At 35.9% G+C, this 21,964-nt stretch overlaps 2 protein-coding genes and 1 non-coding gene across 3 annotated transcripts in view; 2 read left to right on the top strand and 1 right to left on the bottom strand.

Annotated features, from left to right (window-relative positions):
- Positions 1 to 16,957, bottom strand: part of LOC111325021 (serine/threonine-protein kinase TBK1) — a 27,737-nt gene extending 10,780 nt beyond the window's left edge. Inside the window, 16 exon segments of the mRNA XM_088761069.1 lie at positions 1,067 to 1,158; positions 2,268 to 2,326; positions 3,589 to 3,658; positions 4,049 to 4,178; positions 4,790 to 4,854; positions 5,774 to 5,836; positions 5,838 to 5,889; positions 7,353 to 7,463; positions 8,517 to 8,611; positions 9,110 to 9,172; positions 9,603 to 9,693; positions 10,445 to 10,535; positions 11,545 to 11,674; positions 14,050 to 14,190; positions 14,297 to 14,397; positions 16,939 to 16,957. Coding sequence (XP_088617195.1) covers positions 1,067 to 1,158; positions 2,268 to 2,326; positions 3,589 to 3,658; positions 4,049 to 4,178; positions 4,790 to 4,854; positions 5,774 to 5,836; positions 5,838 to 5,889; positions 7,353 to 7,463; positions 8,517 to 8,611; positions 9,110 to 9,172; positions 9,603 to 9,693; positions 10,445 to 10,535; positions 11,545 to 11,674; positions 14,050 to 14,190; positions 14,297 to 14,397; position 16,939 — 1,355 coding nt within the window. The 5' untranslated portion in view covers positions 16,940 to 16,957.
- Positions 12,966 to 13,038, top strand: Trnat-ggu (transfer RNA threonine (anticodon GGU)). The gene has a single exon. It is a non-coding gene; the product is annotated as a tRNA-Thr (tRNA).
- Positions 16,194 to 21,964, top strand: LOC111324997 (uncharacterized). Its single transcript, XM_022928681.2, has 2 exons — positions 16,194 to 16,256; positions 20,080 to 21,964. The coding sequence occupies exon 2, from the start codon at positions 20,100 to 20,102 to the stop codon at positions 20,847 to 20,849; it is 750 nt and encodes a 249-aa protein (XP_022784416.1). The 5' UTR covers positions 16,194 to 16,256; positions 20,080 to 20,099; the 3' UTR covers positions 20,850 to 21,964.

Raw genomic sequence — 21,964 nt, 5'->3', positions numbered from 1 at the left:
GTTTTCAGTTAATTCAGCGCAAAGAAAGAAACAAACCAGACATTCTGATTGGTCAGAATGATTGGTCAATGTCAATGTCAAGGTCAATGTCAAGATCAATGTCACTTGCAGGGTTTGAATAAATTATTTTTGCACCTGATGCACGCGCTTTTCTTCTGTTTAGTTAAGAGAAGCTACCTTGTATTTTTTCACGTATATTAATACATAATCACATGATTTTCTAGTGCAATTTGGAATAAATAAGCACTTGTAAATTTTTTCAAAGACCACAAATTGCACTCACCCTACAGGCTCATGCAATTTTGTTAGTCTTTGAAAAAATTTACTCATGCTTATTTACTCCAAATTGCACTTGAAATCATGTGATTATACCTATACAAATAGGTCATCAGTAAATTTACAACAAGTGCGATTGCACATATTACATGCAACCACAAAAACAACTTCAACTCTTATTCTAATTCATTACTTTGTGCATGTAATAAGAAGAAAACAATTGAACAAATATCTAACTTTTCCCCTACACAACCGTATATCGTTACCATGTTGTAGAACAGATTGGCACTTTGAAAATACCTTTTTCCCAGCAATGGCTTACAAGTAAAGTTGTAAATACTAGCAAATGTTAGCAATATAAATTAATTTTTTAAATTGTAAACATGGTACTATTTCACTCTATGTGACAACATGTATTTTAATAAAACTTAATTATTATAAACTGTAGCATAAACATAAGTAAGAAAAAGATATATAACACAAGACACACTAATGAAGTAATTAGTTCAAAGAATTGTTCTGGATAAATTACATGTCCTCATGTATCAATTATATATGTTAGTGGATAAACTACTTAATTACTTGCAGGAGTAAAACAATCAAATTATTTTAATCAGTATCACCTCTACTTAATTTTTAACTACTGATAAAATTTTTATCTGTTTCATGGAAATTGTTCCAGCAGTGAACATCTCCTTTGAGGTGGCCATGGTGACTTTTGATGTATGTCCACAGGACTCATCAGAACACCTTTGTATATCATTCAATACAAAGAACATTGAGCACTCACAAGACGCTTTCAATGGTCACCAGCATTGCCTTGGTTGCTCTGAAGTATTGTTTGACGGCATACTTGCAGCAGTGTGCACGATTTGCCATCATCTACACATAAATGCATACGATGTATTGAATAAATAAATAATATATGAAGATTAAGAAAATTCTTTAGTGAAGACTTAAATACAAAAATAAAAATAGTTAGTCCAAAATTACTCAATACTAAGTCTTTAGAGTGACAATTCAAAGTGGACAATAAGGTGAATGCCAAAAGATAACCCAAACAAAAAACTGTCCATAAATGATTAAAACCCCATGTAATTTCTGCCTATTCAACAAACTTAAGAGGAAAAAAAAATAGTCTTATAAAAATGTTAATCAAAAATAGTTAGTAAAGATTGAGTGACACTGTTAAACTTGAAAATTATGGTAAGTGACTGTGACCTTTACTTGAATCACCTTTCTTTAAAGTAAAATATCAAAATGAAACAGATAAATAAGCAAATTATTTTACATGAAGTGAATAGATATAAAATGATTGTAATTATAGCCAATTCCCAACATATTGCATAATATTTGATGTAAACCTAAGGATGTATAAGTAGATATTTGAAATATTTTATATTAAGCAATAAAATCCTATCTGCCCACGACAGAAAACCAGTTGGTTATCAACATAAGAGCAAGGCCAAGACATTCAATTTGTGCACATGTCAGTAACTCTAGGGGACTGATAGTTTGGAGGGAATATTCTAACAACAGATAGTTTTCCATTTTCTTTCTAAAAGCTAAGGTCAGCTATAAATTCTAGTCACAGATCCTCAAAGATTTGTTCTGTTCTATGAAAGTATGTTGACCCTTCAAAGAAAAAAATAATACTAACAAGAAGATAGTGTTTGATCTAACCATTTCACTCCTGAGATCTCATTTAGTAATTCTCCCTACTATCTGTCATACAATTCTTTTGATGTTACTTTGAAGAATTTGGCATCTGATCAATTGAAAATTCCCTAGTTGATATTTTTCTTTATTTCTCATCACTTGTCTGCTTGATATTGTATTGGCACTGTAAGGAGAAATTCTGTTTTGGTCACTCATGGGAGTTAAAGGGTTCACAGTCCAATTATTCAGTTGTAAAATTTAAGGTATGCATAGCAAACAATGTGAAAAAGGATTATTTAGGTCTTTGAGGAATGAAATTTTTGAATAAGAACCTTTGAAGTAGATGAATCTACTTCCAATGTGCTTTCATCTGGCAGTTTGGGAAGATTGGCTGCAAAGTGAATGAAAAGTCAAGAGTTTTCAATTGAGGCACAACACACTTTATAGCAACTAATGTTACATAATCTGATGTAACAGAGCACGTTAGCACAGCGCATTTGACACAAAACTTCTCAGAAACCCTCAACACCCTAACATCAGTGTTCTCCACACATTTCCTAGGGTGCAAACAAGGAGAATTTGTTTAACAGTCAAGAGCTTCTTTGGTTGATGAACATTTTCTTAATTCTCAAGACTCCAATGCTGATGACAAAAAAAAAAGGAAAAAAATTCACAGCTTGTGGGGTTTTAAGTTACTTACAATTGTAATTTCTCAGGTGATGAAAATAAAAAACAATTAACCCTGCATCATGCAAAAAACCCTTTTATCTAAAATTGAGTTTAATTTAAAATTTGAATAAATCTGATGTTCATATGAAATAGTCAGCCCTGGCCTCTAACAGTCCGTTGAGGACATGACCAATTAACAATTATTCGCTGAAGGCAAGGTGAATATCGTCGAATAATCCCTGAGACGAAGTCGAGGGGATTATTCGACAATATTCACCGAACCTGAGGCGAATAATTGTTTTAGTATAATTTCAGAGCTGAACAACAGAGAAATTTCTAAAATCATAACATTTTAGTAACATTTATTAACATTTTCCTTTAACATTTTATATAAACCACGCGGAGCAGTTTATATAGCGTCATATAAGGAACCGCTCGACCAATCAGATTGCTGGAAACTCTTTGTTCAGCTCTGAAATTATACTAAGTTAAAAAAAGCCATATCCAGGGCTTGACACTAACTCTTCAACTTACTAGCCATTAAGTGACTCCTGACAACTTGGATGTTACAACAATTTCAGTTTGTTTACTAGTAAAACTGGCTGGTGGAAATCAACAACCACTAGCCAAAACTGAATTTCTACTGGTCTGTGGCTAGTTGGCTACCAATAGTGTTGAACCCCGATATCTTAGACTATAATGGATCGCTTTAAGTATGCAAGACAAAGTGGAGTGAATAACAAGAGCTGAAAAGAAAATCAAGCCTCACATACTGGAAACATTTAAAACCTACCAGGATAGAGATATCTGGTTGTCCTTGCTCAAAGAGGTCTAAGCATTTAGAGCGTAACAAAGTTTTTAAAAAGATGACAAAGCAATGTTTCCATCACATTCTTCAAACCATACATGAGGAATTTGATCCATTAATTTACAAGCAACATTTAATTCAGTCCCACTTGTACAAGATGAAAGAACAATTCTTACGGATTTTGTAGAGAAATAATCGTTCAGGAGACATGTATTCTCCCCCAGTCATCACCATGTGGTTGTCATCCTGAAAAAGAAAAAAAAAAAAAAAAATGTCAATCATTTTGGACCAGATACCAATAAATTAATTAATGGATAGTCACACAGGTATTCAGTAATAGAGGATAACTGTTTAGGAAGTGGAAATGGAATTTGAGTGAAAAATGGTGAAACAGTAATATGGTAAAACAGTAATATGGTAAACTCAGAAAAAATACCAAAAACCTTGAGAATTTTGACTTGAAAACTCAAACTAAAACTCACACCTGAAAAGTCTGTGTAACAGTTGCTTTTGAAGTTTCAAAGCTTACAAAGTTTCCAAGTGCACAGTCGTGCTAATTGCGTGTCATGCAAGTTCTGTTACTGTCTTCTAAACAATAATATGTAAAGGAACTCCATCACTAGTTTTCATACTCACAGATGTGTTAGGATAGGTTGACGTATGAGCCATAGGATCTGGCTTGAATTCCTCATAATTAAAAAACAACTTCTGCTGCGCAGCACTAACTCCTGTTTGTACTGCAATGAGTTCCTGGAACTTTGCAAACCTGTGAGGTTTTATAACAGGTAATTGTCATTTTAATCAGAAGGTCGCAGGTAATAAAATGACTTGTATTTTTAATTATTGGATGAGGTTAAAAGGTCAATTTTTGTTAAAACCAGATGGTGATGATTGCTACCAAGTTGCTCTTTTGTCAGTTTGGTTTTCTTTGCAATCAAAACTAATAATAATAATAATGATTATAATAATAAATAATTCATTCATACAAACAATGATATGATAATAATAAATAATTCATTCCTACAGTACTTTTCTTTAGGATTCAAATTAGATGCACTCATCACAATGATGCACCTTAAAATTATTAAAATTAGAGATAAAATAAACAAATAAATAACTACTAATTAAAAGTAAAATTAATAACAAATTACATAAACCAATTAAAAATTTAACTGCAATGATGAGGTACCGTATGAGCTTAACTATAAAGGAATGTTTTGAGTTTGCATTTTACGTGTCCATGGGGCTAGCAGATTTAATATTCACAGGCAATTCCTTCCATGGTTCTGGAAAAAACTCATTTTGAGAGGTTTCTCTCTACAATTCCTTAAAGTTGCTGACCACAATCACTGGCTTGAAGTTATAACTGAAACTCACGTATCACTCTGCTTCATGTAGATCTTGTGGAAAGAAGCTGAATGAACTGAGTAAACGTCAATGACCTAGAAATTAAGGTTGTCATTACTATCACATAAATTCTAAGCTATAAATTACAGTCATGGCGATAAAATTAGGCAAGATGTCAGGACAATAAGACAAGCATATTACTTGGCTTCAGAAGAAAAACTTTATTCTTAACAATAACAGGGCTTCACACTAACTTTTCAACTTACTGGTTAAGATAATTTCAGTTTGTTTACTAGCCAAACTGACTGGTGGAAATCGAAAAACCACCAGCCAAAACTGAATTTCTCCTGGTCTGTGGCTAGTTGGCTACTGTTAATGTCAAGCCCTAAAGTAGGCATTTATCACCTTTCAAGAGAAGGTTTTTTTAATGTAAGTTAGGGTGAGAATCTCTCAAAATATGACTTTAAGAGTGAATTAAAAGAGTTCTTTTCAATATTCTGTCTTCGGAAGACTCCTATATCGACATACGAAAAATCATTCAAAAGGTCAAATTTTCTTAAGGTTTTTAATGTATTTCTAGAACAACAAGGATAGCCTTAATTGTACTATTTTCGTAGTATCTTTGTTTTTATACCTACTCTTTTTATTTAACTTCCTGATTTCTGTAAACCTGTATACTTACTCTCTCTAATTAATTTCCTGATTTCTGTAAACTCGTATACCAACATTTTTTCTTAGTTAAGACATGACCCACCTAGATTAGCTAGCTACCTGTGGGCATGTCCAATTTGTTAAAATAGTCATTAGAAATTAGAATAAATATAGGTTGTTGTTGTGTTGTTGAGATGTTAGACTGACATAAGGCATATGTGTACATGTAAAAGCCCCTAATATTCCATTTCTAAAAATGAAAAAGAGATTTCAAGAGGATGTTTTGGACTATTATAACAATTTAAGATTTCATCACAAAGTAGATCAAAATTTCTTCAGGGCATATTGTAAAAGAATATGTACCTTTCGTGACAAAATATCCTGAATCCTGAAAAAAAACTCTTCAAATGACATTGCATTTACAGGGTTCAGCCTCCAAAACACCAGCCAGTACTGGTGTCAAGAGTTCTTTCAAACCCCTAAAATAAAGAAAAGGCAAATACTTTATAAGAATATAAGAGAAATGATAGTCCTATATTTAAAGTACTAAGATTAAGAGGTGAAAATTTGCCTTTTTGAAAGAATCAAGAAGCCTTTTTGCTGAAGGTATCACTGACAAGTCAGTGTACCAATAATAAATTCTTGATCAAGAAATGTCCTAACTACACGATATGTAAGTCCTAGCCTAATTAAATTGAGTGCAAGAAAGACAATGGTTACAGAATAAAAGGAATGTGATATAAAGAGTACAATAAACAGACTGAACCAGTTTTCTGCTACTGTTATTCAATCCTAGGGAAGCTGAAACTTCATCTATTAACAAGATTAATTTAACTTAGAATTTTCTTGTTGCTTACTTTAATCTATCTCTTTTAACTAATTGTATCCTCCCATTTCGTCCAAACATAATTTAAAAAAAACCTCTCAAGAGTGAACATCTCATTTGAAAAATATGACTGCCTTTTTTAGATTATATGAAATCCCCTTCCGGGGCTCGACACTAATGGTGGCCAACTAGCCACACACGAGAAGAAATTCAGTTTTGGCTCGTGGTTTTCGATTTCTACTCGCCAGTTAGGCTAGCAAACAAACTGAAATTGTCGTAACATCTAAGATGTCACCAGCCACTTGGCGAGTAAGATGAAAAGTTAGTGTCAAGCACTGCCTTTACAACATACAAAGAGACAATAAAGGTGATAGGAGGGTCTCAATGAGGTTAATCATCAACTGTCAAATGGCCAAACTATTAACTGTCAACCATCAAAAATGTATTATTTTTACTGTCAACTGTCAAATAAGTACACCAATGTTAGCCCTCAATGTTAAATATCCATAATTATAAACTAAAGGATTGCCTTAATTGGGGTCAAGTTCTGTTGTTTATAAATAAAAGTTTTGATGTATTACAGAGATACATTTGTGTAAGTCCTTTAACTTCTGGTTGTGAGTAAAACTGGTTAGTGATAGACCTGACTTCTGGTGTGGAAACACTTCCAGTGTCATAAAACTTTAGTCATTTATTTATAAAAGGTGCTCTAAATTAACAGTTCTTTACAATCATGTCAGTATGAAAAATTACAGCCTAGTTCATGCCTTTAGTTCGTTTTATAAAATTAATGACATTCTAAAAGTTAACCGTCAACTGTCAAATAACCTTAATTTAACTGTCAACCATCAAAAGGACTTATTTTTAAATGTTAATGTGACCCCCTCCATGGAGATCCTCTGATAGGATTTATCTTTCATTCACACTTACTGAGACAGTTGTGTATGATCAGGAAGTTTGTCTGATAGGATTTATCTTTCATTCACACTTACTGAGACAGTCATGTATGATCAGGAAGTTTGTCTGATAGGATTTATCTTTCATTCACACTTACTGAGACAGTCATGTATGATCAGGAAGTTTGTCTGATAGGATTTATCTTTCATGCACACTTACTGAGACAGGCGAGTATGATCAGGAAGTTTGTCACTCCACTCTATGTCTTCCCCCTCACTCTTTTGAACTCCAGAAATCATGCCGGAGCGCTTCTTTGATGTAATCAAATGCCTAGCAAAGGCAATATTGGGAAAACAACAACAACAACAACAAATTTTACTTGTTCCTCTAAATGAGTGTTCAATGAAATTGTGGAACATAGTACTGAAAAGGAGTGGCAGGCTTTCCTTGTCTTTGGATGGCATACGTGTTTCTTAAACAAAAAATTGGATTTAGAGTAAATATTACAGTTCATGATTTAGCTTCTCTTCATTCCCCACACTGAACTAGAATCTATTTACAGCTTTAAGTAAGCCAGGCAGCTGCTGTAGAAACATTTCAATTCAAGTTTGGGAAAGAGTACTAACTGCAACAGGGTTGAAACAAGGTAGAATAACATGGTTGATATAGAAATTTGAGGAGATAAAATTGACAACAAGGCTAGCTCTACATCTACAGCACAAATATCACATAATTGAAGTCAAACAAAGAATACATGGTCTGATTGGTCAATTCAGTTTCCAAGAGGATGCTTTATCAGGTTAAAGAGCCTGTATGTAACTAGTTAGCTCATAGAAGCAATATCTGAACACATTTTTTCCAGGCTCTTTGACTGATAAAGCTACTTGGGGAGAGAACTTGGGAAGATTAATAATAATAATAGTAATAATAATAATAATAATAATTTACCAATTTATATAGCATGTATTTACATGTGTTGATCATAGCACTTTACAAATTTACACGTTGTTGTTAAGATCGGACGTCAGCATTTTTATCAGGCACCTATGGCAGCCACTTCAGTCTGTGTAACGATCTCACCTTCCCACCCATTCCACCCCAGGGGAGGACATCTATCACACAGTAATCTCATAAGTGGGAATTAACATCTCCTACCCCTAATCCTGCAGGAGACGGGACCTACGGCTTTACGTCTTATCCGAGTCCAGCGCACTAACCGCTGGACCACTCATGCCTCACTTATATCACTTTCCTTCAGCTTGTGATTTAAAAGCTTTCCTCGTGTTATCGCAACATCCTGCATTGTGTTATCACAGTATGGAGCCCAGAAAAATGTGTTCTACAACTTAAAAAAAATTAGTCAATAATTGCTTGTTTACTAACATGGTATCCTTGTTTTGGCGTCCACCATATGGCCGGAAGGGCAACTGTCCCGTAGCAATATGGTAAAATGTTACACCAATGCTCCATAAATCAACCTAAAACATGTACATAATCCACAGAGTTGTCCATTATTCAACTATTTATAGATCTATTTCTTTACATCTTTATTGAGTTCAAATATATGTCAGGCCAATTAAGGCATTGGGAGGTTTATGAAGTGATAATTCCTGCATGCTCTAACATTAGTAGGCATTTACAGTTCTCTAATAATTTTAGTATACAATTCTTAAGCTGCCATGACAAAAGGAATTTTTTTAACAATAAATAGCTTCTTTAATTCTAATTTGATAATAATTTCCTCTATTCCTGTGACGTTTAAGTTTGATTTGAGGTGATTGATGGTGTCAGGAGAAATACGATGCCAGTCACTCTTAAGGGTAAAGGGGTAAAACTGATTAATGCTGACTAATTCCCTCCATTTACCACATACCAGTAACAATTATAATAAATTTGAAGTTAATTGAGCTTTCATCTTTGAGATAAGATAACATATATTTAAAATCTACAGCATAATTACCTTCCTACTGACTTACCATTGCACCAAACGTCTTGTTACCACGTTTCCTGAGCACTCCTCGTTCATACAGATCTGGATGCTACGAATTGCATTTCAGTTTAAGTACTAACATAAAACAATGAAGTAAGGAAGGATGGAAATATTAAATATCATAAAAAATAATCTAAAGATCACAGGTACTGCAATGCAGCTGAGGCAATTGTACTCTGTGATCTTGATTTTACTCACACTACAGCCAGAGAGTAGATATGACCACTATAAGATATTAAAATATTGAACAACTGAAAACATTTTATTTTCAAACTTGATACATATGTCTTGTGTTTATCGTCAGCTTTGTCAGCCTTTCATATAGGCTATAATAATTATAAATACATGGAGTAGGATTTAGCTGTGGATATTCCAGAGCTGGCTCTTCTTTTCCTCTGCTCCAGATCGCACTAGAATTTGGAATGTTGGTTTTTGTGGTAAATATATGATACTTTTTGTATGATTAGTAACTGATATACCAGGTATTCCTCTGTGCCATAAACAGACATAAATCCTTCATGAGCATCCAGTTCCCTTGCGGCCCCAAAATCAGTTAACTTGTAAACAAAGCTGATCAAAAACATCACAAAAATCAATTAGAGCCAAATATCAACAACTTTCCCATTCAAGTAAATACAACATTTGCATCTTTAGTACAAGTAGTCTTCCCCAAGTGATAACGAGAGGAACTTAATAATATTAAGTTCATTTCCTGCTGAAAATCTATTCAGAAGCATCAAGAAGTTGTACTCTGGTCTATATGGAAGTTCATGCCTTAGCAATCATTTCAAGTCAGCAACCATTGTAAGCCATTGCAAGCTAACATACATATGACATCATCAACAAATCTGAGAGTGTATTAAAACAAAAGGAAACAGAGTAATGGAGGTTTGAGCTGCCCCTCCCTTTACTCCCTATGCAAATTTGTGGGGTTCACAGTCCCCCTTATGCTTTGGTATGAGACTATAGCTCTCATTGCCTAAAATTGGCATGGTGCATAATCCGTTTCATCAACTTATATATTTAAAAATTGTTCAGTCAGGCTTGAGTTTGGAGAACTATGATAACTATGATGTTGCTTGAGGACTCTCTTTAAAACTTCCTACTTATATGGATTATCACAATTGGATTATGGACACACTGGAGATTATTGCAAATAGTGGTTTTCCGCAGCCTAGGAATTTTTCAAATGACACTGGGAAATTTGATTGTGAGACATTCACTATGCTAAGTCTATAATGGATGCTGTGGACAACTCTGTAGCACCAGCTAGTTTGTTACCTTTGAAAATCAATAAAGGAATTGATTTTATAAGATTTACCTTCCATCATCCTTAATTACTCTCATGATGTTTCCTGGCTTGAGATCTCTGTGAACCATGCCTTGTTCACGCAAGTGCTTCATTCCTGCGACTTATTTGTAAAATGATCACAGCTTCATGTCAAACTTATCCAGAGACTCAGGGTTAAGTTACTTTGAGGACGCTATGGACCTTTCCCTCCCCTCCTTGTTTGCCTTTCTCTCTACCACTGGTCAACTTTTTACTACCCCCCGTTACTTTCCATGCCTTCTTCTATGAAAATTCATCAGAGATCACTCCCAGAAGCAGCATGAACACTTGATAAGAATATTCATGCTTGTAGGCCAAAATACGCCTGCCATATAAGCTCCATCGATTCCTAATGTTTTTGGTTCTGGGTTCTAAGAGTTCAAATTGGAGACTTTCTAATTTCTCAATATACTTCAAATAGCCACTGGGGTTTGCCCCATAGCACCTTGGATTAAAAAAAATTCAATTTCTAATAAGTACCAGGGCTCAAAATTAAAGGTAACCCATTAACCAATGGTTAGCAATTTTCAACGTTTGGTTACTAAAAATGTGTCCAACTAACCCGACATGGTTAGTAATTTTTCCTAAAATATTTAAACATTGGTGGACTTCAGGACAAAGAGCATGTAAACCTGACTCTCAGAGGAATACTTAGAATACTAAATTTGTTAAATCAACTTAAACTCTTTTTAGAGAATGTGCTGTAGATGTACTGTTCTTGACTAATCATGGTAAACGAGAGGGAAAATAAATAAGTGCATAATTGTCAAGGTTTTTAAGGTCACTATGCAACTTCAGCTACTCTTTAATTTGTCCTAGTCGTTATTATCAAAATGTTGAATATTTGAGATATCGTAACTTGCGAGCTTGGATACCAAACTTTATACTTTGGTTAGTAAAAGAGATGTCTACTAACCCGAAGGGTTAGTGCTCCAAAAATTAATTTCGAGCCCTGAAGTACAACTGCCTTATAGTTTTTTTCACTGCTGATTGTCCAGTACTCGACACCTGACTCTGAAAAGCACGGTCAGGAAAATAGTCTAAGTAGAGATATTTCTTTATCAGTGAATGGGCAACAATAATTCTCTTACCAACATCTTTGAACACTTGTTTAAATTCATCCTCTGTAAAGCCATAGGCATTTGCAGGATTTTCAAGCAGTGTAAACAAACTTCCACCAGAGCACAGCTCCATGACGATGATTTCATTTTGTGATCTGAGCTGTTAAAGTTCAGAAGTAGGGTTTTGTGGTAAAATGCAGTGTAATGGATGATATCAATTGTCTAATTAGTTGGTAATTTGCAATTAGTTATACTTGGTAAAAACAAGTTGCAGGTGCTGCTTTTATCAGTAAAACATATGACCAGGTGATAAATAGTTCTGATCGTGTGCTATACCCAGGCCTCAACACTAACTTTTCAACTTACTAGCTAAGTGGCTAGTGACAACTTAGATGGTAAAACAATTTCAGTTTGTTTACTAGCCAAACTGGCAAGCGGAAATTGAAAACCGCTAGCCAAAACCAAATTTCTTCTAGTCTGTGGCTTGTTGGCTACCATTAGTGTTGAGCCCTGTATAACACTGCCCTAAAGTAGACTTGGTTCTTTCAATGGAAATGTATTAAAACTCCATTAATCAACACATAAATTAGAAAGCAAGTTCATGGTACATTATTCAACTTCAAGCAGGCTTTCAAATCTCTTAGCTAACTGATTGCACCCAGATAGAAGACAGTGTAGAAGTTAAAACAAAATGATCGTGTGGTAACTTTATCTAAATTAGACAGATTGCTTGTGGTTGTTGACCACTGCATGATTTATGATCTGAACATAAGTAATCAAACTTGAACCAAGTACAAAGCAGATTGAAGCAGATCAGACAATGCATTTAATTATGGGTTGTGAAAAGTGTTCTATTCAAAGCATGTCACTGATGGCAATCTCTTGTTACTATCGTTGAGATTATAATTAAGATTTATAGCAATAGCTTATACCATGATCATAGCAACTATACCAAAGTTTCCAGGGTTTCAGTTAATTACTGGGGGTCTGTAAGCCTTTCGACCTTTTTAAAGCCTGCACGCAGGCTCAAATGTTTGGGTTTTGCCTTAGGACACAGCTGCTTAATAACACCATCGGCAGCTGTTAATAGAAAAATTTAATGAAATCCATGCATTTTCAGCCACTAAAGAAAAAAGTTATCATTAGCAACTCCTACGTATGATGCATGATCCTCGCAGTAGAGAGCGCTATTTATGCAATAGCGAAAATCAGGCCTGTACGGGATTTGAACCACTGACCTCTGGGATACCACTGCAGCGCTCTACCAATTGAGCTAACAAGCTAACTGGGAGCAGGCCGTTAAGTTGATTCCTAATAAGCCCGTAATGCCAGGATCATGCATCATACGTACCTAGTACCGCAGTTCAAAATATATGAACTTCATATATACATTGTATTTGATTTATCATCACGGGTTTATTACAAATCAACTTAACAGCCTGCTCCCAGTTGGCTTGTTAGCTCAATTGGTAGAGCGCTGCACTGGTATTGCAGAGCTCAGGGGTTCGAATCCCATACAGGCCTGATTTTCGCTATTGCATAAATAGCGCTCTCTACTGCAAGGATCAAGCATCATACGTATCTAATACCGCAGTTCAAAATATATGAACTTCATATATACATTGTATTAGTAACTCCTATTAATCAAAACATTGCTGAGTAATAAAGCCAAGCCAATTTCTATTGATCTTTGTTTTTCCTTTCCTCGATAAGGTATTGAGTTTAAGTGTCACAGGGGTCATTCGACTTCCTTAGTTACAAAAAAAAGGAAATGCCGACAAAAAATGAATGTAAACAGATCTTATAAAGTCAGACTTTTAAAACATTGACATCCTAATTGCTTCATCAGCATTTTCCCCCAAATGAAAGCGAGTATTTTTTTTGTCAAAAGAGTTGTGTTTTCCTAAAAAACAGCCCCAGTGTCTGCCTGCTCAATAGGTTTAAGCTTCTACTCTTTCTCGGAAAACCACTGAACCATGATCATTGGTCCATTTTGATATAAAGGGGAATCCCCTAACGTCATAGCATAAAGCAATGTTGGCTTTGAGGCTCAAGACAGGAGTGTTATGCTCCCCGGTTTATGATTTTTCTCCTTTTAGGGGTATCCACGGAAGAGCAGTTTTATCAAAACATAGCTTTCAAATAATCACAATATAAGCCAAAAGGAATTTTAAGCAACAAAATGACAAACATTCTTGAATAAATTTCACGCTTATTTCGTTTTTAAAAGCGAAATCCTTTGATTATTCAAAATATATGTCGTTCGATCTACGGAAGTTTTATCATTATAATCGCGAATGCGGTCTTCCCGTACAGCTGCGACATAATATTACCTTTGCTCCATTAAATGTGAAGATAAAGAAGTGTGAGAGGGGAGAGAACCTCTTTGCAGATGTCGAATAACTCCATCCCAAACACGAAGAGTTAACACAATAAATTCTACCTCTTAAGCTATTCAACAATAATATTACAAAGCTGAGGATAAGTGAAGCGTTTCAGTTTGTTAAAGAAAATACGATCGAAGAATCAACGTACCTCCGTTTCACTAGTGTATAACTTCACAATATTCTCATGATTCAGCTTGGTAAGCACCTCGAGCTCTCTTCTTCTTATCTCCACGGGCCTCATCATGCCCAGATTATTGGAGACTTTGACTGCAAACGTTTCGCCAGTTTTCTAATCGGAGAGAGAAAGTTCTAAATTCTCGGAGCTTCGCTGAATCTTCCTACGCAATCAAGAGCTGTCAAGAAGTAAACTTACTCACGGAAAGCTCATTTCTTACCTTATGCCTCGCTTTGTAAACTGCCCCTGTAGCTCCTTCCCCCAAACGATCCTTTGTGTTCCAAAGGTAGTTCTGACTGCTTCGTATCTCCATATTGCTCACTGCAGCGGAAATATAGCGCAATTATGTTACGCAGACGTTCGACATCAAACTTTTAAGGATTAGACTGACTGCCGTTGGAAATAACTCGTAGCCACAGAAAATGTTTCATATAATATCTGTATTATCATCGTCTTCAATTTTTTGCCATATTTTTCACACCACTGAGCTGCCTTTAAATCAAGGAAACAGAAGTAATGGCTGTTATTGATATCTCTCTTCAAAGCGAACTTCGAATGTTTTGTTTTGGAACTCCACAGGCACCCCAACTCACACGAATGGTTTTGTTTTGGGAACTCCACAGGCAGCCCAACATTTATGAGAGAATTTAGTACAATTTCAGAGCTGAGGAAAGAGTTTCCAGCAATCTGATTGGTCGAGCGGTTCCTTATATGACGCTACATAAGCCGCTCTACGCGTTTTATACAAAATGTTAAAATAAAATGTTAATAAATGTTACTAAAATGTTATGATTTTAGAAATTTCTCTGTTGTTCAGCTCTGAAATTATGCTAAAACAATTATTCGCCTCAGTTTCGGTGAATATTGTCAAATAATCCTCTCGACTTCGTCTTAGGGATTATTCGACGATATTCACCGAACCTGAGGCGAATAATTGTTATGTACAGGGGTTAGATTATGCCGTATCTTTATCCGAAATGTTTGAAAAAATAAACTCCTTGACTTACCCACTCTGTCATTTTGTTGATTTGTGACCCCTGTGTGTAATTTGGAGAGACAACTAAAAGTATTCACTCCACTTAAATAAATGACTGAAATGCATCGAACTTGGCTTGCCTGTGATCATCTAGCCGGAAGGGAGCGTGGTGAGAAATTTATCCCTGCCCTTCTCAACCTGTTTGCAGTGGTGATGTCAAGAATTTTTTTTTGCTCGCTCCAGGGGGCGGGAAGATGAGAGACCCTGGAGACGAGGTTGTATTTTGACTCGCCCCACGGGCACGTCAAAACACAAACAACGATTAAAAATACTCAGCGATACTACACAACAAAACGTCTAATAAGAGATTAATTATCCAACACGCCAAATTGTTATTGCAGTGCGGGCGAATTTCGCGCATATTTCTGGTGTACAAATATCGCGTAATATTTGTACTCGTCTCGCGCGTTATTTGTACTCAACAAAGCAGTTGTATAATAAATACATATATCTTATTAGACACTTTATTAGATCGCTGAGTATTTTTACGAGTTGTGCCGTATTTTGACGAGCCCGTAGGCCGAGTCAAAATAGAAATAACAAGTAAAAATACTCAGCAATACTACACAACAAAACGTCTTATAAGAGATTTATTATTCAACACACAAAGTTGTCATTTCAGAGCGGGCGAATTTCGCGGATATTTCTGGTGTACAAATATCGCGTGATATTTGTACTCGTCTTGGGCGTTATTTGTACTGTGCGAAGCACAGTTGAATAATAAAAGGCCTTATTAAATACATTTAAACCTAGACATCTTTATTTTCGATATACTCTGCTAGACAGTGTGACTCTGCAGATACGGGTAAGTCCAGAGCGTTTGGTTTCTAGGAATTACTGTATTCAAAGATTTCTAAGAAATCGTTAAGATTTAGAATGTGAATTTCTTGTGACCAGGTTACAGGAGGTCCTCATAAAATAAAAGAGCAGGATCAGAAATCTACAAAATGCCAACATTTCTTTATCATAGTTTTCGCTTTCTAACTCTTTTTAAAAATCACCGACGATATTGAACCTAGCTTAATGTGTCGATCGCAAGCAACTTTCAGAATCACGCAGTCACGTGACAATTGGTATCTCACAATGCCCCTAATACTTTGGTTATTATAAGATTAACCCGCAGTAAGACATTTTTGTTTGTAAGGTAAGTTGAAAAGTATTTGGATTTAAGTCCCCACAAAATTCCGTTGTGTTTTACAGAACGATAGACTGAGATATTCACTTATTAGGTTATTGTAGTTATATTCCCAGAACGATCGCACGTGGCGAAATGTGGTGTAATGCCACGTCTAAGAAACCCCTGTGCATTCATTCGCATTCTCATTTCTCGAATTCTTACCTTACTAACTCGGGAAATATCGTATTAAATAGACACTTATAGAAAGTTCACTTCAATACAGTCTTTTGTGTCATTACGCATTTCATTGCAGTGATCAGATCTTTCTGATGTTTGATCACCCAGTAAGTACTTAGCGAAACATCGCAACAAAAGCTCTTTTGAAGCGGAAACCCTGATAACTACGGTATAATTATGGTAAAGATACACCGCTTTAAGACAAATAAAGTTTTTCAAACCCACCTTGAATTTTTCAAAATTGCAAGAGATGTTCTTTACGACAGAAACTTAAATGGGTCCGAAACTAGTTAATTGTCACGTGCAATATATTCGAGGTTTACTTACCGAAACTTCTTTGACGAGAAAAAACGGGATTGATTCGCGTCAAGTCCCTCTTTACCTTACTGGTCTTAAAACCAAGGAAATTCGTATATAAAGATAACTATCTCCCAATAGACTGAATCAAAGCTTAATCTAAACTAACACGTACTTTTAGCAACGTAGGGTTTTTCCCCATTGGCCAAGTTTATCAATGACATTTGCGTGACTTTAAACTAATTTAGGAGGTGAAATAAGTGACTGTTTGTCAAGAAACTGCAACAACGCAATCATAGTAAGACTCCTGAAAATTGCTGAATACTGCAATTTTTCTGAGCCATAATAAAATTATTTTCCGCAATTTTCAAAGTTCCGTGCGTTAAGTCCCGACTATGCCTAGAATGCGTGACGAAAAAAACTCGATATGTGAAATCACACCACGAAGGAGAGGTCCAAGGTCTGAATACCTTTTCACATGCGCAAGCAATTTTTTTTCGAAGTTAGGATGACCTAAGTACCGTAAAATATTTCTAGAATTTATCACGTCTTTGTGTTTCTTCCGTTGGGGCCAGCGTGCCCACACAAGTTCATGCTGATTAGCCAACGTCACATTTATCATCAATAAGCTGAATTAAGTTTAAGTTAATCTTAACGCAAACTTAATTGGGCAAAGCTTAGGGTGCCTTTCAATTGATGAATCAGTAAAACTATTGAAGAATTATCCCCCCGGTGGTGATTTGAAAGATGTCCAATAACATTCCCTTAGCCTAAGGAGAAATATCATTGTTGCAGTATATTTTCAGAGGACTGCATTCTATTGCAATTAATGTTCCTTCCTCTTAATTGAGATTACAAAAAGTTGATTTAACACCGAGTTCAAATTGAGTGCTTCAGCTTTACAATCACCTTGTGTACCCCATTTGGGTGACAGTGGCAAGATATGGCATAATCCTGGACCAATCAGAGAGCAAAACTCTGAGTAATAACCAATTAGAAAGCAGTTATGCTTGATCACGTTGGTTATGAATGTCAAAAACACCCCTTAATTTTCACTTAGATCTTGCATTTAGTGGCCTCCATTTATGAGTCAGCACAACTAATTATGGAGTTGAAAAAAAAAAAAAAAACAAATGTTCCATAAAGTAATTAGTTGGCTGTGTAACTCAAAGAAAGAGGATCTTAGAAGATGCATGAAAAATTTTGCTAAAGCTAGCAATAACTTTATGGAACATTTTTGAAAATTGGTGAAAATTGGTACTGAAAAAATTTTTATTCAAAACTTTGGTACATTTGGATTTCCAATTAATGTAGATTTTTCAATTTCTTCTAAAACAATAACACAATTCTTTTAGAAAGACAGAGAGTATATACTTACAAAAGGTCCCTACAGTTTTCTTTCTCTATCTTCATATGATTCACATACAGCTTTTAAAACATTTGTCAAGGCAAAATCTTTTGCCATTTTCTAAAAAACCTTGCAATTTTCATTCATTTTCTAAATAGGACTCAAGTTCTAGGCTTAGATTTTCCTTCAGTTTTTATCAAAAATATATGAAACTACCTCCACATATATAATGACTATTGCTGCCTGAAAAAGCCAGATCTTGAGATCAAGGTTGGAGCTCAAATTCCAACAACTGTTATCCAAACTTTAAAATTGGCTTTTACACTCTTTTAGAATGATTACCCAAAAAGTGCTGTCACAGTAAAACAAATTCACTTAGCCACTGCTGCTCAAACAGTCTTTATCTCACTTTCTATTTCTTTTAAAAGCTGGGCTTCATCATTTAGCTTTTTTATCTCACTGTTACAAAATCAATGATAGCACTTTGAGTTCAAATATTCACAACACATCGTAAATAAATGAATAAAGGGGGTAAGTTTCTAATTAAAAGAAACTGTGGTGCTGTGTCCATGGGGGTAACAAGGTAATTTGGTTATATCAACTAGGTTGAAACTATAAATTGGCCATTATAAAGAGATAAAATGCTGGCATTTTGAGCAGTAGCCCCTCATCCTTTGCTCTGATGAAGGGCTAACGCTTGAAATGTCAGCTTTTTAACTCTTTACAATGGCCAATTAACAATTTCAGCTTAGTTGATATGACTAAATAATATTACATCCGAGAATATCTTTCTTCTATGGACCGTTATGACAAATAGTATGCACAAATTAAATTATTTGCTGGGCAACCTGTATTAAGCGGTCAACCTGTATTAAATGGTCATCCTACCATTCCCCATGGGTGACCGCCCAATACAGTTTTAACTGTAGTCCAAAAGGTGACAACTGTTAAGGGTCACATAATCATCTAACAATGTCTTTTCAGAAAGAGATAACAGATGACATCAAAATGTGATAAGTACAAAAAAGTGGCACAAAAGGCACAGCCAAGAGTGTCACTGATATTCTTACCACATTTCGATGTCCTCTGTGGTCTACCACTGACTAAAATATATTTGTTTTAAAGCATAAAAGGAAAATGTTGCACCCAACTCTTAACCCTCCAATTAACTTCTTTCAGGGATCTGATGTTTAATCCTCCTTCTCTGGCTGCTACACATTTTTAGGAAATTAGTTACAAGAGTTTGGTGTTTGATAATGAGTATTCTCATAACTCGTTTGCTGAATATTGTAAGGATTTTGTCGGGAGAAGTTATATGTTAATCACTTCTGCGAGTTAAACTATATATATATATATAGTTTATATATATATATATATATAAAGCCACCCACTTCCCTAAATAAAGTTAGGAAAAAAAGTGAAGTCCGTTCTGACTGAGTTCACCCAACCCAACCCCAAATGATCTAGTCTGCTGTATTTACTGGTAGTATTTTCTTTCAAAAGCCTTTGGGCACCCCTGAGCATGTTAGTTTTAAAAGACTGACAACATTCCGTGATTCAGCATGAAAGAATGGAAAGCCAAATTTGAATTTGTGAAACGAATAACATTTCCGCGTTACTGATACCTACATGGAACTGGAACCTCAATATTTAAAATGTACTGAAAACCATGCTGACACAATGGCTGAAGTTAAAACCTACCTTACAAAGCCGCTTGAAAGAAAACAGCCAGCTTTAAGAATCTTATAGAGTCGACTATCTTCCTTAGTGCTTCGTATACTTCTGAAACTATGCTCTGAAAGTAAAACGAAGGGTTTTACCGAGTTATAAACAGATCGATTACCGTTGGCTACGTTTAAGTTTCCCGCGTGCAGTTTCGGTTTCCGTCATGTCATGCAATGCTCGTTCCAGACCACTCTCGTCTGTCACGGCCGATTACATAACGCCACTTCCTCTCTGTATGTTTAGGTGAAAACGACGTCGAAAACATGATCAAAAGCGCTCTGATTCAAGGCGCTAGCCGCGGTATTGGTCTTCAAATGTGCCGTTATCTGCTTTCTAAACAAACACCCGTGATTGCAACGTGCAGAGACCCTTTAAAAGGACAAGCACTGACTCAACTTAAAACCGAACATGGCGACCTCCTCTCGATTCATCGTCTCGATGTCTTAGATGAAAACCAAATCTCTGAAGTGGCTGTTAGCATTGGAGATACGAAACTCGATTTGTTGGTAAACTGCGCTGGGATGCTACATCCCAGTGGTAAAGGAGAAACCAGTCTGCGAGAAGTCGATCTTCAAAGTTTACAGACGACTTTGGCAACGAATGCGTTAGGCCCCTTGATAATGGCGAAACATTTTAGCCCAATGCTAACGAAGAGAAACAGTGCAGATAAGAATGCTGTAGCTGGAGTTCTGGTAAATATATCAGCAAGGGTTGGATCGATCTCGGACAACGCTCTAGGCGGCTGGTACAGCTACAGAATGTCTAAATCTGCTCTCAATATGGCAACTAAAAATCTCAGTATCGAGCTTGGAAGAAAGCGAGTCATTTGTGTGTGTTTACATCCTGGAACAGTGAACACAGATTTGTCCAGGCGATACCACAAAAATATTGACCCCGCAAAGATCTTCACTCCGGAGTTTTCTGTGAACTGTCTGATGAAAGTGATCGAGGGACTAGAAGTGAAGGATAATGGGAAGTTCTTCGGTTGGGACGGGAAGGAGATTCCTTGGTAAATGACGCATGGGGTGAATAAATACAAAGTTGATCGAGGATTATTTAAGACATGAATTGAATACTGTAAGAAATTCTTATGAGGGACCCAGCGCGTGATCAGCAGTCATTGTTGGTCATCTAAATGACACTGGAACACATTAAAGTAATGAGCCTCATGTGAGCTTTAACACTTGTTCAGTATGTTTGTTCTTCATACTGTTCTCTGTACATTGCTACGGCACTGGCAAGGAGAATTTCTGTAATGATCGCTGAAGAGCTTCTTAGGCTGACCATCTTTTTCTGTATTGTAATGACCTTAAAGATTTGACTCGGCAGTTATGTTGCAACGAGAAATAAGATTCTAGTCACCCTCAGGTGTGCAAAGGTTGAATGACTGAATCGAGGTAGCACGATCCCAAGTAAGAGGGGAAGAAAGTAACGCATGACTGATTTCCTTGGAAAGAAAGAAGATCGGTAACAGATCAATGAAGGTGTCTGTACAGGTTTACGAAAGATGAAGGTAAAGCGCTTTTGGCAGCCACTTAATTGGTACAAAATCCTTAAGACCCTAGGCAGTCTTGTTCTGTAGTTATGGTGTTATCATCTGGGTTGATAATGTAAATTAGCCACCGTAAAGAGTTTCAAAGCTGACGTTTCGATATTAAGGGCTAGCGCTCGAAACCTCAGCTTTTAAACTCTTTACGTTAGTCAATTAACATTATCAACGTAGTCGATAAAACCAAAATTACCTTGTTACTTTCACCGACATAGCACCACCGTTTATTTAGAAACGTGCCTCCTTTATAACTTGTTCTGTGGATGTCGACGGAAATTTCAGCCATGTTTCGATCCCAAATGATCAAAAACACTTGTAGAGAAATTGAATTTTCTCAGAATAGTAAGTTGACAAAGTACAGATCGTCACTCACCGCTTATGGCTAATTTACAATCTTGCGACTGTTTCATTTCTGAAAACCCCATAGTTTCCCCATATTGGGTTTAACGGTCGCGAGTATAATCTGAGCTTTGTATTAAGTGAATAACTAATCTACTTCCCACAGGGATAGAAGTTGAAAGCGAACTTACCCACTCAAGGCCTTTTTTAGATAATAAAACGACACACTCGGACATTCAA

The sequence above is a fragment of the Stylophora pistillata genome, chromosome 5 (genome assembly GCF_964205215.1).
Source record: "Stylophora pistillata chromosome 5, jaStyPist1.2, whole genome shotgun sequence".
NCBI lineage: Eukaryota > Metazoa > Cnidaria > Anthozoa > Scleractinia > Pocilloporidae > Stylophora > Stylophora pistillata.
Note: the sequence above shows the minus strand (reverse complement) of the source record. Positions and strands in the feature narration are given on the sequence as shown.

Excerpts from the sequence above, each read along its gene's own strand:
- LOC111324997 (XM_022928681.2), top strand. The coding sequence starts at position 20,100 with ATGATCAAAAGCGCTCTGATTCAAGGCGCTAGCCGCGGTATTGGTCTT.